This window comes from Anser brachyrhynchus (assembly GCF_964034855.1).
Source record: "Anser brachyrhynchus genome assembly, chromosome: 21".
NCBI lineage: Eukaryota > Metazoa > Chordata > Aves > Anseriformes > Anatidae > Anser > Anser brachyrhynchus.
The window spans coordinates 4,020,699-4,035,532 of record NC_137714.1 but is presented as its reverse complement, the minus strand read 5'-3'; the positions used below and the strand labels follow the sequence as shown (position 1 = coordinate 4,035,532).

The 14,834-nt window shown below is 49.8% G+C and overlaps 1 protein-coding gene across 7 annotated transcripts; it reads left to right on the top strand.

Moving 5' to 3' along the window:
• The first annotated feature begins 68 nt into the window (after window positions 1-68).
• DRAXIN (dorsal inhibitory axon guidance protein) lies at window positions 69-13,580 on the top strand. 7 transcript variants are annotated; one of them, XM_080564565.1, is made up of 8 exons: window positions 503-658; window positions 7,001-7,479; window positions 8,934-9,121; window positions 9,657-9,768; window positions 10,144-10,233; window positions 10,469-10,558; window positions 12,576-12,718; window positions 13,243-13,580. In XM_080564565.1, exons 2-7 carry the CDS (start codon window positions 7,023-7,025, stop codon window positions 12,686-12,688), a joined length of 1,050 nt encoding a protein of 349 aa, XP_080420691.1. In that variant the 5' UTR covers window positions 503-658; window positions 7,001-7,022; the 3' UTR covers window positions 12,689-12,718; window positions 13,243-13,580. The 7 variants fall into 7 exon arrangements, 6 of the variants coding, with proteins under 6 accessions (XP_080420689.1, XP_080420692.1, XP_080420691.1 ...); XM_080564563.1 differs by lacking the exon at window positions 503-658 and adding an exon at window positions 69-297 and having other exon boundaries at window positions 12,576-13,580; XR_013941434.1 differs by lacking the exon at window positions 9,657-9,768 and having other exon boundaries at window positions 502-658.
• The last annotated feature ends 1,254 nt before the right edge of the window (window positions 13,581-14,834 follow it).

Genomic DNA, 14,834 nt, shown 5'->3' with positions numbered 1-14,834 from the left:
GCCGCGCGGCGGCGCGCGCCTGTGACGTCATGCGGCGGGCAGGTGGCGCGCCCCCTGGTGGCGGGAAAACGGGGAGGAGGGGCACGGGGCCGCTCCCGCTGCCGGTCCCGGTGCCAGCCCCGGGGGGGGGGCTCCCGGGGGGTCCCCGCGTCCCGCAGCTGCCTCCGCCGCTGCCGCGGGGCTGCAGGGAGCGGGGCCCGCCTGCTGCCCGCCCCCTGCTGCCCTAACGCCGGGGTCCCCCTGCGGGGAGCGGGGCAGCCGGGCCGGGACCCCCCCCCCCCTCCCGGCGGCGGGCAGGTGAGCGGGGCCCGGCCGGGGCTTCCCCGCCTTTGTCTCCGTCCTTTGTGTGCCCCGCTGCCGCCGGCAGCCCCCGCGCCCCTCCGCCTGCCTCGCACCATGGCCCCCGCACCGCGCACCCCTCCCCTGCACCCCGCTCCCCCGGGATTCCCGGCGTCCCCGCTTCCTCCGCGCATTCCCCCACTGCCTCCCCCCCCATCTCCGTCGTCTCCTCCTCCTCCTCCTCCTCCTCCTCCTCCTGCCGGTTTGCACACCCCCTGCCCCCCCGCAGACCCGCTCCCCTCCCCTCCCGCTGCACGCACAGCCCCTGCCGGCCCTGCCCTGCCTGCCGGGCTCGGCGCACGCCAGGAGCTGCGGACAGGTAGGCAGCGGGCTGCATGCTCCCCCGAGCTTTTTTTCCCCGTTGCTTTCGCGGGGATGGGGGGCGAGGGGAGGGCGGCACTTCCCCACTTTCCGTGCACCCCGGAGGAGACAAAGGCCGGGGGGCCGGGGACCCCCATCCCCGCCGCCGGGATGCCCGCGGTGCCTCGGGTGGCGGCGGCATCGCGCGGAGCCGGGAGCCGGGGGGCAGGGGGAGAGCCGGGCACCCTCCCGAGGTGCGAGGTGCCTTCGGTCCCTTCGGCCGTGCCTGTTGTCGCCGTGCTGGGCAGCAGCCTCCCGGTGCTCCCGGTCCCGCCGCCCCGCTCGCCCTCGGGGCGCAGGGTGCGCAGCGCCGTGCGCCTCCCTCCCGACACGGCCGGGACACGGCCGCGACACGGCCGGGACACGGCCGGCCCCTTCCCTGGCACCAGAGGCACCGCTGTTCGCCCAGGTGGGTGCTGAGCCCCCCGCGCACCCCGGGGGTACGTCCCGGCTCGGAGCTGAGGAAAGTGGCCGAGGGGCGAGGGAAGCTTTTCCCTCTGTCATTGTGTCTGCAGAGCCGCGTGCGGAGCCCCCCGAGTACCCACGGGTTTATTCTCCGCTCTTCCTCTGTTGATAAAAGTGAGACCTCGCTTCTGAATTAAATCAGTTTGGCGTCAGTTAATGGCTTATTACAGCCGGTAATTCATCATGCAGGATTTAAGTGACATTTATCCAATTCACACCTGAAGTCTTCCGTCAACCGGAGGATTTAATGGAAATGGCTTTGTATTTCCATCTCCTCTCCCTTGCAGAAGGAGGTATTAATCCTGCACGTTTTGGTTCAAAGTGAGAATGACACACAAGGAACGATGTTGAAAGCACAGCCTAACTGCTCTGCCACTTGGGGACACGTCCCCTGCTCCCCACGGTGAGGACTGGGCCAAACCTGCCCCTCTCCTCCCCGTCACACCGGCGGGTGCTTTCCAGCCGGGTGAGCAGTGACCTTTGCTATTGACTGTGTCTCATTTGTCACCAGGCATTGTGCATTAAACTGGAGAGTCTTCTCTGCCGTGCTGACAGCAAGCGACTATATCTTGGATGCTAATCTCAGACTCATTGCTATTTTAATCTCATTATTGGGTAGAGGAGCCTCTGGTTGATAGCAGGTTGCCTGTGATGGCTGTGTCAGCCACTCTGTGAAGTCCCAGAGGGAAGCAGAGCAGAGGGTACTGCATATTCATTCGTGTGCCTCTCTTCCACTTCAAAACAGTGGCTTGCTGGGCTGCTCTGTCCCTGGAGGCTGCGCTCTCCCTGTTTGAGCACTAAGCTGCGAGCAGGGAAGCGCTCCTTGCGGGCCAGGGCAGGCACAGCAGAAAGGGTGGCACAGCTGCGGCTCAAGGTGCGAGGCATGCAGTGAGTTGGATTTGCAAGGTGTCCAGCGATCATCAGAGCTAGGGTGCTAGAGCTTGGGGTGCCTTACTGGCTGGTGTAAAGCTGCCAGCTTCCTCACAGGTCTGGGCTGCAGGAGAGGGCGTTTCCTGGGCTGTGCCGGGTGAGTGAGCCACTTCGGTCCTCGGGGGTCAGGAGGGCAGAGCACGGTCTGTCAGCCAGAGCTGAGTGGTGAGAGGACAGGATCGCCTGGGCCAACGTGGCAGCAAAAAGAGAGTCCCAGTTCCAGCCCTTCAACTAACGGGGAATGAGCCACGTTTCAAGTGGGCACTGGATGCGGGCTGCCTTGGGGAGATGTTTTGTGGAGGCACAGGGGTAACTACAGCTACTGCTTAACCCCCTGAAAGCTCGAATCTGTGTCCTGTCTCCTGTGCCGTTAGTGCATGGAATAAACCTGAATTTAGCCCTTTCTACAGCAGGGCGCTGTTCAGTGATGGCAGAAAGTGAGAGAAACCAAGCAAAAGGAAAACGTTTCAAAGGGTGATGGTGGGATTCAAGTAGCCGAGCCTAAATACCTGCAGAAAGAAAGTCTCTCACACCAAATGCAGTCATGAGGGACAAGGAAACTGGAATCAGATACGTATGAAAAGCAGGGTGGGGAGGAAAGGTGACAATGGATACAAGCAACCTAAGAAAGGAGGAGGACAGCTCTGAAGAGGGACCCAAAAGGACTGGCAATCTGTGATCTGGGGACTTTGCCACTCCATCATCCCAAATATGTCTGAGCCAGCAGGAAAAAAATATCCTTTACAAAGTGAGTGTGCAAGAAATGCTGGAGATAAAGAAAGTGATATCTTTACCTGGCGGAAGAAAAGAGAAGGGTGCATATAAAATTTCCTGTCCGCTTTTGGAGACCCTAGAAAAGTGGGGGGGGGGGGGGGGGGGGTCCCTTGGAAATGGGAGGGTCTTTTGGCAGATTATGTATGAAGCTTCTCAGCACTTGCCTCCAGAAACAGAAAAACAGATGGAAAGAGACCCAGCAGGGAAGTGAAATCTCATTTATCTGCATAATGCCATCCTCCTGGCTCCAGCCAGCTCTCTGCATGTCAGCTACCATAGAGCCTACCCCTTCCATTCTGCTCCAGGCCTTCCCAAGCCCATCCATCACCCTATGGCTTCTTATTTACAGAGAGCCTGGCACACGAAGCTGGGTTTATTGTCTGTCATCTGTGCCACACATGCACACAACACCCATGTAGATGCACATACACTTTGTCTATTGCTGCAGCTTGGGGTTATCTGCAGTCCAGGAAATCTTTAGGCACTCCTGCCAAAGTCTGAGTTTATCAGAGCCAAAGAGAAATCTGGCCCAGAGTATGTGCTTGGGTTCAGCTATTGAATGTAGAAACTGCATCATCTGTGCTGATAAAGGATCTCCGTGTTCTCTATTTCTCTGTGCAAATGTTTTGTTCATCTTCGATGTGACATGAAGGACGTACGTGAAAAGTTAATGTCAGGACTGTCAGGTACCATATTTTAAGTCAGATTTATAAACGATGATCTGATGTTAGCACTTTGTCAAATAAAAAGCAAATACAGCAGCAGAGCCTGCTTCCACACCAAGGTGACAAAGCTGTATTTACGGGGAGAAAACATGGCCAAGTTACTGGGTACCTATTCAGTCCCTGGCTGCCTTGCAGGATTACAAGCAGAGAGCAGAGTTAATAGTAATTATATCAGCGAGTCCACAGAAGGAAACTGCCCACGGGGAAAATTACCCGAGATGCAAAAAAAAACTTAATTTCCTTTACAAGGTTGTGACTATCCACTACTAACCCAAAATAGATCAGAAGTATTGGCTGAGAGACAGCACTGCAACTCATTCATCAGCCCTGAGCCTGCACCCCAGGTAGCTGTAAGCCCTTATCTTTGCTTTACACATTTTCTTGCTAGTAGGCAGATTTGCTACCTCAAGAAGCAGGTGGTTTGTAATCCTGAGGGCATATAAAGGAAGTGCAAAGTGCTGGGTTAAGTAAAGAGGGTGCAGGTCTGGTGTTGTGGAGAGCTGCAGGAGCAGGTTAGTACGTTGGCTATTTCCTTTATTAATACCCTATCCCTAAGAAAAGGATGATTTTTGGATTTGATATAACGTGTGTGTTTGGTTTAGAGCAATTTCGGAAAGGCATCTCCTTACAAGGCCAAACATCTTTCCTCCTGACATATGCCTTGCTCAGGGCAGAACTTCACCTTTTACAGAAAAGGTGCATCAGCACAGTGAGAACGTTGCTGTCTTCTCTGTCTGCAAGTCCTGGGCTAGCACTGACTTCCTTTGTGGACTGCACTCCTGAGAGAGGACAGGGTGGAGTTTGCTTTCGTACTTAGACACTGGGGAACCTGAGCACTGAGGAGAGGAACCAGGGATGTTGTTTTGCCATCTAGCTGTCTTGTGGAAGTGTGAATTTTACAGCCTTTTTAGGGCAAGAAAACCTGAGGAGGTAGGAAGAGGTTTCTGCAGTTACAGATGGATCACAGCATAGAAACACCTGTTTAAGAGAAGGCTGGGACTTTGTACCTCTAGCTGCATTAATACAAGGTACCAAAACTGGTCCATTTTGTTTGGGCAAACAGCTCAGAGCTCCTCTGACAAAAGTGCAGTCCAGGTGCATTATTAATGCATTATTAGTCATTGATGTGCATTATTAATGCAAGATTCCCAGCGACAGTCATGCATCATGTTAGCCTGCCCTCTGAGCCAGCAACCCGTGTGCTCTGGCTGCACTCTCCTGCTGTGTCATGCCACCAAGCCAGCTGAGCAGCTTAAACGAATGCCCCCTGCACTTTGAAGCAGACCTTCTGTTTAACTGCCCTGCAGCATCTAGCTGTTCTCTGGCTCCTGCCGGAAACTAGGATCTGTTGCTAATGTGTCTGTCAGGTTCCTCATCAAAGGGCCCGTGTCTGTGTGCCTGAGATTGGAGGCACCTGCCTCGCATTTCCTTCGCGCTTGTTCTCTCTTGTTGGCATTTTGCCTGTAGATGGAAAGGTAAGATGCTGTTTCCAGCCCTTTGAGTTGTTCTGCGTGATGCCTCGATCCAGCTGGTTTGCTCTGGTTCTTAAAGAGAAAATCCTAGGAGGAAAAGAAAAAAAAGACTGTGGACTCAGAGCTTGGGTTTTGCTTGGCTGCTATTTGTTACACTGGTTTTGAAGCAGGAACTTCAAGTGCTCTGGTAATAGATTTAGCTGTCAGTCTGGTTTTCCTTTGTCTCAGGTAGCTGCCAATAAAATGCCATTATTTAGTGTTATGCCTTCAGGAAATGAGCTACTCAGTACCTCCCAAATCAGCCCTCAACTAGCAGTTTGTTGTCTTTTGTGGCCAGTGGACAGATCTGCTTTTCAGGCTCTGCATTAAAGAAAATGCCCGTGCTGCCTCTCTCTTTCCAGGAAGGTCTGGACTGAAATTTTGCTCCCAGTCTCTAAGCAGTAGCAGAGATGTGTCTTGTAAAGGCAGAATCTGCTGGTGAATGAGTGAGCAGGCTTTTTGGTTAAGAGGATGGAAACATCTCTAAACCCTCCAGATGCTCCATGAAGCTGGGGTTGCAATGATGGCAGAGGTTCCACTGACTGAAAACACTTCACATGCACCTCATGGGCTGAAAGAAAAGAAGAAAAGAAGGACTGAGGTCGTTCTTAGGGTGATTCCTGTCAGCTCTACCAAAAGGCACTGAGATGGGCTTCGAAGGATATTCCCCTTCACAGGTGACACAAGTGACAACGGCTGGTCAAAGAAAAGGAAAGGTCAGAGGAGGGGATTGAGTGGGAAGCTGGGGCTGTGAAGAGCTTTGTGACATTATTTCTCAGAGTAAGCACATGACTGCTTTTCTGAGTGTCACGGGGAGCTCTGGCTCTAAGGATGCCTTTGTGCTGCCCGGGTTGGGCGGGACAGTCCAAGAAAGCTACCTGAAAGTGAAAGGCTCACTAAAAATGCTGAGTTATTTGCGGGAAAGCGCAGGGAAGAATGACCTAATTAGAGAAGTTTCTAACTTGTGCAATATCCCAAAGCCACGTCTCATAACACAAACACAGGGATGAAGAAAGACCCTTGAAGATATTCCACTGAAGCAGAATGAATGAGAATACTCCGTAGCCACTGTGCTGAGGGACTTGGTCTCAGTGCTCTTTGGACTTGAGTTACCCTCCCAGTGAGAGCCTCACCTGGTGGGCTGAGGTGGAGAGACTTGTGCAGGGTCAGGGAGGGAAGTAGGACAAGCTAGAGAAAATTCAGCCTGCCTTCCTTCCCCTTGACCCGCATCCCCTGCTCTGCTGACAGCAGATTTGGTTTTCTGCTCCACTGAGATATCAGCACAAAATTTGCAGGTTTTTTTCTTCCCTTGACCGTTTTCAGGCAGCCTGCAGCAGTATGTGTGTGCATCACGCCCCTCCGTCTCAGGCTGCTCAGGGCTGTTGCTGGTCCTGCGAGGCCACCATCTGTCTCCGGTTCTGTTCATCTTGACATCTTCATTGCAAGGAAACCAGCTGTGGGGGGGGCCGAGGGGGGAGACCTGGTGCCAGCCAGCCCCAGGATGCCAACCTGGCACCGAACTGGCCCAGCCCGACAGCTGGTGCTGTGCAGGCAGCTCGGGGGCTGAGGCCTGCAGGAGCCAGCCCCTCAGATGGCAGGCTGTGAATGGGAGGGTAGGGGAGCTAGTCAGCAATCAAAGGGAAATGTCCTGCTGATTGATGGCCCTCATTTGCACATGAAACTGGGACCTCTCAGCCCTGCAGGCCTTGCACGTGTGTCTCAGCTGCTGTAAACAGGGCTGGGAGAGGAGATATGGAGGAGGGAAAAGCTCTCTGCCAGCTCTGGACACCTTAAGTGTCGTCATCTAAGTTGTCCTAGGTTTGATTCTTGGTTGCCTTCACAGTTCCTTGAAGCTGGTTGCTTAATGCGTCTTGTTGTTGTTTGTTTTAATTACAGGTGAGGCAGAGCACCCAGGATTATGGCAACTTCTTCCACCTTCTTGTCCGCTTTTCTTCTCCTGTGTGTGCTGGTTCTTTCTGACATCAGTGTTGCAGTCTCCCTGGACCCTGGCACGAAGATCAAAAATGTTCCAGAGAACAACAACCATCTTCAAAACCAGGAGATGTGGCTGCAGCAGCCCAGAAGCGGGCACCACCACAAACACGGCTTGGCCAAGAAAGAGAGGGCCCACGCCATGCCTCCTAGAGGGCAGCCGGCAGGGGAGGAGGCCCTCAGGACGGGTAGCGGAGCTTCAGCCATGGAAGAACCGGCAGCAGGACAGCCAGCAGCCCTGAAACAGGACAAGGACGTGTTCCTGGGTTTTGAGTTCCCACATCCTGAGAGGGAGAACCAGTCCCCTGGGTCCGAGAGAGGGAAGAAGCAGAACAGAGAACACCGGCGACACAGCCGGAGGGACAGGCTGAAACACCACAGAGGTATTTGAGCTTCCAGGGAAGCTGAGGTTGTTGGGTCGCTTGAAATGAGCCTCAGTTGTGTGAGGGCAAGAAGCTGCAGCTGCGGTAGAGCCACATGGGTGTGCAGAGGGTGTGGGGTGTGTGCCTGCTCGGGGGAGAAATCGGCCAAACAAAAGAGGCACAAGAAAAGAGGGAAGTCCAGAACTGGAGGTTTTTACTGCTGGCTGCAATTTTCTGAAAATGACCTGGTTTGCCTTACAGGGGAGAGCTCTGAAAGCTCCTAGGACTGGGGGGTCGGTTTGGGGTGGCCTGCTTTGTTTTGTTGGCTTTTAAGCAAGTGGTTCAATTTATGAAGAAACATCTCCAAGCCATGCTCAGTTTCTCCACTGACTTCGAAACATGACCAGAACTAGAAATAATTAGAACAACAAAAAACCGCTTAGCTTGAAGATCAATTTCTTTTCATCACAGCTTGTATTCTTCTGTGCTTATGCTGAGCTATGAAAAATATAGCTTTCACACATGTGAAATTGCAGTAATTATGTTAAAATATGGCTGAAAATGTTGCTATAAGTTTTTGACCCGGACTGCTTTCCTTCACAGGTCAAGTTGTGGGTGTGTGTCTCTGCGGTGTGGTGTGCTCAGTGTGGTAAATCTTTAGTTCTATTAAAGCCAGGCAATCTGTGTCAGTCCACACCATTTGACAAGTTGGGTGTCAGTGTCCCTGCCTTCCAGCTATCACCGCTCCCTGCATCAGTAAGAAGAGCTCTATTGTTTTCTCAGGGGACTGACTAAACAACTCACATTAAGCAATATATAAGAGCATGCAACAAAGCTGGTTTGAAGCAGTATTTGCAAGCTACAAAATAGGCCTCATATCTTAAGCTGCATATTTAGGTATAACTTAAGGTCTATATTAAAATTAATACTTTGCAAAAGCATGGATCAAGCTGTAAAGTTATTCTTATTTCAAGTTAGGTAGGTTCCGACTTGAGCTAGATAGAAATAACCCGCTCTTAAAATGAAGTAAGAATGTGTTTACAGGAATTTGCAGAAGCTTAAACCATTAAAAATGGTTAAACAGGTGCATTTTGTATTCCCAGGACCAGACAACAGGGATTGTTCTTAAACTAATTAGCTTGCTATGCTTATAGCTTCAAGAAATCTTGAAGATTCTCATTTTTCTTAGGAAGAAATCCATTGATTCTTAAGTAAGAAATATACATAACTGCACTTTCTTGAAGATATGTCTGATTTCAGTGTGTAAGAATCAAGGTGCATCTACTCTAGGCCTGATCTTTCACTTTAATAGCACATGACTCTGCTTTACACTGGTCTCAACAGCAGCTCAGGTTGGTAGAAAACTAGGCAGTGGCTGGATGAAGTCTGGATTCCTTTGACTCAAATTTTTCCATGGCACGCAGAGAGGAGAGAGGGGAGCACACTAATGCTACTGTACCTGTTGTCCTCTGCAGGGAAGACTCCTGATGCTGGGCCAAGCTCCTTGTACAAGAAGCCTGAAAGCTTTGAAGAACAGTTTCAAAACCTCCAGGCAGAGGAAGCTACAAGTCTGACTCCCACCACACTTCTCTTCACTGCACTGGAGCTAGTTGTTTCCACAGAAGAGCCTCCTGTTCTTCCAGCCACGTCACCGCGGTCACAGGTAAAGAGACAACGGGTAACTGCACTGTACCTCTGATGCAGACAGAAATCTCCTGCAGCTAAGGGCCAGTTTCTTTATTTTTAGTTAGAGGTAAGTGCTTGCCTAACACCAAAGCCATCCCTCAGAGGCAGCTCTCTGTCTTGGAGACATCTAAGCACTCCATAAACGGTTCCTTTAGTCACTTCTCTTCCAGGCCCTATCTCTCCCTTAGCTAGCCATTTTCATTCAGGTTCAAGGAGTGGAAAGGCAGTAGTAGCACTTGGCAGGAGAGGCAGCATGTTTTAATGCTCCTTGCTGGCCTTTCTTCCTCACATATAAGCAGTGGAAGCTTCCCTCTTGGTTTCAGCTGGAACAAGAGAAAGCTCCTTTCTTCTGAAAATGAGATGCTAAGAATGCCCAGTGGACGAGATGGGGGTGAGGGCTGGGGAATTATGAAACCTCATTAAGGTCTGAAAGCACAAGGAAAATTTGCAAATGCTTCCGTGTCACTACAGAAGTGTAATCCATTGTCTCCTTGGTTTCTTGTGGTTTGCAGGCCCGGCTCAGGCAAGATGGGGATGTGATGCCCACCTTAGATATGGCACTCTTTGACTGGACAGACTATGAGGACCTCAAACCAGAAATGTGGCCATCAGCTAAAAAGAAAGGTGCTAAACTTACATTGCTGAGCTCCCCATCCTCTTTCCCAGAAGTCATTCTGTATGTCTTTGCCTATGGTTAGTGTTCACAGAAGGTGAATTGCTGAAGGATATGAGATCATAGTGGTGGGAAAAGAGCAAAAAATCATAATGCTGATTGTATTTTGTGTCTTGTTTCAGCATGCTTATCATTTTGGATAGACAGTTTGAGGGCAAAGGATAAATGATTAGATGGAAGGTTGAGAAGCAGGAAGAAGACTAACCTATAAAGGCTTAGGGTTCAGATTGCTGAAGTTTAAGACTGTTTTCACCCTGGAATGATGTAGCCTCCAAAATAAAAACACTAGTGTGAAATTTTCTACCGGCATCGATTCTTTTCCATAGAGAAACGCCGCAGTAAGAGCCCCAACAGTGGAAATGAAACCGTGTCATCAGAAGGAGAGCCGTGTGACCATCACCTTGACTGCCTCCCAGGTGAGGATCAGCATGACAGTCATTTCTCCAAACACGAAATTGTTTGAAATCCAGCCCAGATTCTAATACAAATAACCTGATTTTTAATACTGTCAGAAAGTGGTATGCCCAGAGGACAAAGGCTCTCTGGGCACGTTGCGGGAACAGAGGATGTCTGTAAGACGGAGCTGTCTTGGATGCCATAGTTCTACAGGGGGGTAAACCAGCTACACTGACCTTTGCTCCTGTCTTGCAGGCTCGTGCTGTGACTTGCGTGAGCACCTCTGCAAACCACACAACCGAGGCCTTAACAACAAATGCTATGATGACTGCATGTGCACAGAAGGTGAGTTCAGCTTCTTGCTCCCCCGCTTCCAGCTGGCTTAGTAGTTGGCCAAGTTGTCTGGGAATAGCGGTTTCTAGGCAAAAATAGGAGCCAGCTCTGCTGTTCTTAGCCTTTCCCTGCCACTGACTCACAACATGACCAATGAGTCATCTAGAATATCTTGTTTTCTCTCTTGGAAAAAAAGAATCCTGATATCTACAAACCTATCTAACACAAGAAGCCGTTGTATATTAACACCTCAATGGGGCTTTGAAGTCTCTCAGACTATGAAACTGTATTACTATCCTTGTTTCACATGAGTTTATGCTTACTATGGCATTTCTGGCTTAATTTCAACTGAAACTGTAGTAATTTAGTAGGTATGGGCAGGATGTGGATTTCTGTTTCTTAAAACTGTTTCTGGAGAATCCACAGAAGCCCTTAATAGACAGTTACGTTATGAAGGTGTTGGAAAGCACTCTTCTAGTCTGAACATGTTCAGGATCAGCTCCAGGCACGGGGTCTTGTCTGCCAGAACACTGGCTGCCAAGTTTTGTGACCTGTCTTAAGTACCTAGTGACTTTGACTAGGTCATTCACCTACTTTTTAATCCAGTTAAACCAACTGATTTCCTGGAGTTGTAATGTTAAATGATAGTCTTCACCTTGGGCGTGTCATGCAACACTTGAAGGTCCTCATCAGAGAGGATATTCTGATAGATTAGCCTAGGAAAGTGTTTCTGCAAGTCTAATGAGTGCTGCCTCCAGCCCTGCTTTATTTTTAAGTTAGCTGTTAGTTGATGACAAATGTGAATCTTCTGTAGCACTAAAAAGATCCCCAGAGACAGAAGGTCCAGATAAGACAGCCAAGATGCTTAGATAAGAGCCAGAGCTCTGATCTTGTGTGCTCTCTTTCTGGGAAGCCTAACTGCCCCGGGGGGATTGGTAATGAGGGGCAGAAACCCAACTTCAAGGTAGCGTGATCTCAACATAGCCCAGGGCACGCACTCCAAAAGGCTGCTCAGTGACCTGTGACATCGAATGGGTCTCCTGTGTACAAGTACTCAAGGACAGTTTATGGGCTGGCTTATTACAGAAGCTATAAATCACCAGCTTTCCCCTCTCTGGAGGTGCTGGCACTGTTGCTGTCTGCTCTGGAAGTAAAGAGAGTTGCAGTTTCTGGGGTGGTAAGTCAGTTCTTGGCAAGAACTGCAATGATCATATCCTGGACAACTGAAAATCAAGGCTTTCATGGAAGTCACTTGCACGTAGGCTGTCCCCTGTCTGGCCCACCTATGTATGCATTCTGTTGTAACAGACAATAGGAACCACAAGATATATCAGTACCAGAAACCAATCAGTTAGCCTGACCAGAGGCTCCCATTGCCTTCCAGTGCCATGGGAAACTATGTACTGATGTTTGGTTTGGGGTTTTAACAAATAAATCCCCACCCAAGTATTCATCAAAGATATCTCACATAGCTTCCTTCAGACCCAGCACTTCTAGCAACCGAAATAGAGAAATTGAAGGAGATGAGCAGTGAGCTTTGGATCAGACCTCCCAGTGCTTCAGTCTCTTCCCTCCTCTCCCGAAGCTTCAGAGAAATAAATAGCGAGGGGAGCTCCCCAGCCACTGCTGCTGCACATTAAGTCTATGGTAATTTCCCAATGGAGAGATCACTTAGACAGTAATGGGAAGTAATAGAGGGAAACCAAGCAGGGCTTCCATAAAATCACTGGAAACAATTGGGATAATTCATTGGTATTTCAAAAAGCCAGTGAAACCTTCTGCCAGAGCCAATGAATCCCAAACCAGAGCAGTGAGCCAAGCAGGATAAATAGCAGGGCCAAGGAATTAATCTGCCCTGCCCATGTGAGCCATTCCTCTGCCACCTCATTTGACACAACCCAGGCTTCCCAGGCCTGGGACTGTGCCCGCTGCAGGAAGTTTTGTCACGAACTGAAGCTGGGAGCTAACTGATGTTACTGCCGTAAGGAGCCTCAGTCCCTCCTGCTCACCGTGCTTGGTTTTTCTACAGGGCTACGCTGTTACGCCAAATTCCACCGGAACCGAAGAGTGACCCGGAGGAAAGGGCGCTGTGTGGAGCCCGAGTCGGCCAACGGAGAGCAGGGATCATTCATTAATGTTTAGGAGGGTGGGACGCTATCTCCTGCCTGGACGGTCAGTAGCTGGGGTCAAACCGCTTATACCTAGCAGCGGGGATTAGAGAGAAAGTCAAGCAAATGACTGAAGCTGCAGGACAGGCTCCAACAAGACTGAGGCTGGTGTTAATCATAAATAGAGTGGTCTCAGCCTTTTCCATACCAGGACTGTATTCCTCCCACCCTTCCCTTGACCTGGGTCCCCCTCTCCCACTTGGCTGGAGATGATCCTGCCTGCCAGTCTGATGGCCCTGGCAGGGAAATGCTCTGCAGTTTCATCTCCTCCTCTCAACAGAGTCAAGATGTGAAAGATCCTTCAGGTCAAGGGGGAGAGGTAAAGCTTAAGCCTTACCTTTCAGCTCTTGTTTGAGAAGAAACGTAGATGCTCCTTAATGATCAGAGGTTCTTAGAGGATTGGAAGCTTGTAGCCTCCAGGTGGAAACAAAAATGGGAGATGAAGATGGATCAGCAGGAAGCTGACTGCCTGGGTGAGAGGGGACCCTCTGACGTTGCTCTTGCTCTCTCCTTTGTTCACTGCTACAGGCAGATATTCCCTAGCAGTTACACACTACCACTTCCTACCTGTCTTCTTTGGGACTATCCGCTCCCATCCCTTCTTGCCTCTCCTGCTCCCGCAGAACAACCTGGTTTCTGCAAGGACGTGACATCCCAGCCTGCAGCTCTCACTCATTAGTTATCCTGCCAAGTCTGTTATTTTTAATGATTATTTTTAGGAGCTTTCTGGGGAAGTGATAGTTTTCCTAGTGAGCCAAAAATAAAGTTTTTGGTAACAGGAGATAGGAACAGGCTGTTCCGTTGTAGTAAATCCTGACATGTTGCATGTGTGTTTCCATGATATGTAAATAAAGCTATGATAGATATTCTTTGTGAAACTCTTCTGCTTCTTTAACTGCACCTAAGGATGGGGCAGGAGCTGGAAGGGCCTATAGGAGAGTTGGCCAGCAGGTAACACTGATACCTTCAGGTAATCAAACAGAGCAATTGTGTCACTTGGTAGAAAAACTTCTCTACCCAAACTGGGTATTTAGGCTGCCCAGTATCCCCACTCAAATTGCAGCTAACAGTATTTCTGCCTGGTAGCTATCCAGATATTTAAAACTTCTCTAAATTTACTAAGTAACTACTGACTTCACTGACATATCAAGGCAACGTGGGCTGCGTGTGTTATATGGGAATAGTGTTAATCGATAAAGATGTTCTTTTCTACTGTTGTCATCCCCAGCACCCTGGCTTCTGGTGGGAGACAGCTGTGAAGCCTTTTAAATGTTAAATTCCATAACCTGGATGTTTACAGAACTTTGTATAGGAGTAGAAATATTAATCCTGGTGCTTTGGTCAGGATCCTCTTTATGCTGCTTCCTTAAATCCCCCTGTGTTCCATTAGGGGAGGCAAACCTCCATTTTGCACTCTCTTTCTGTTGTAGTGTCACTCCGCGTTGTGTATTCACTCGGATGCTGCTAGCATAATGGTTTACGCCTCTAATATGAGTGCCCAGTCATGACTACAGAGATATGCTATGAATACGGTAGTAGTTCTGACCCACATCCACCTGCACTGCTAGGAGATGCACCAACAGAGGAATTTGTAAAGGAGGGTTTAGGCAAAACCTGACGCTCATCTGGCCATAGCTGTTTAGATTTTTACTTACAATCTCAACCCAAAAATTAGGAGCAAAGAAAGGTAGTTTGGCTCAAGCTCTGTGCCATGACAGCAAGGATGCAATTTGTTAACCCAGAGAGAGAAATGCAACCCCTCCCTCAGCCCAGATGCAGAATAGTGGGTGGTACTGCCAGTGCTATTGTCAGTGAAAGCATAAAGGGAAAAAGGCCCTAATTGATCACAGTCAATTGCAGAGCTCTCAAACCCCGGTCTGTGTGACACCAATGAGAACCACATGCACAGTCTTTATCAAAGCCAGGTTTTAATACCACAGCGCTTTCCGATATAAGAGCTGAGGTCTGTGACGGACGAGTGCAAATAAAAGCAAAGCTGGAAATTTTGCAGGGATCTTTATCCTTGGTGAAGCAGGTATTCATTGCCCCACATATTTCAAGAATCCTTGTAGGATCCTGGGCAGTGTTTTGAATGAGACTATGTTGCAAATCATGTGTAA

Bases quoted from the DNA above. Each gene is read 5' to 3' on its own strand.
- DRAXIN (XM_080564563.1), top strand. From the start codon at position 7,023: ATGGCAACTTCTTCCACCTTCTTGTCCGCTTTTCTTCTCCTGTGTGTG. The intron at 9,769-10,143 runs GTGCTAAACTTA...TCTTTTCCATAG, and splicing joins GCCATCAGCTAAAAAGAAAG to AGAAACGCCGCAGTAAGAGC. The intron at 10,559-12,575 runs GTGAGTTCAGCT...GTTTTTCTACAG, and splicing joins TGACTGCATGTGCACAGAAG to GGCTACGCTGTTACGCCAAA.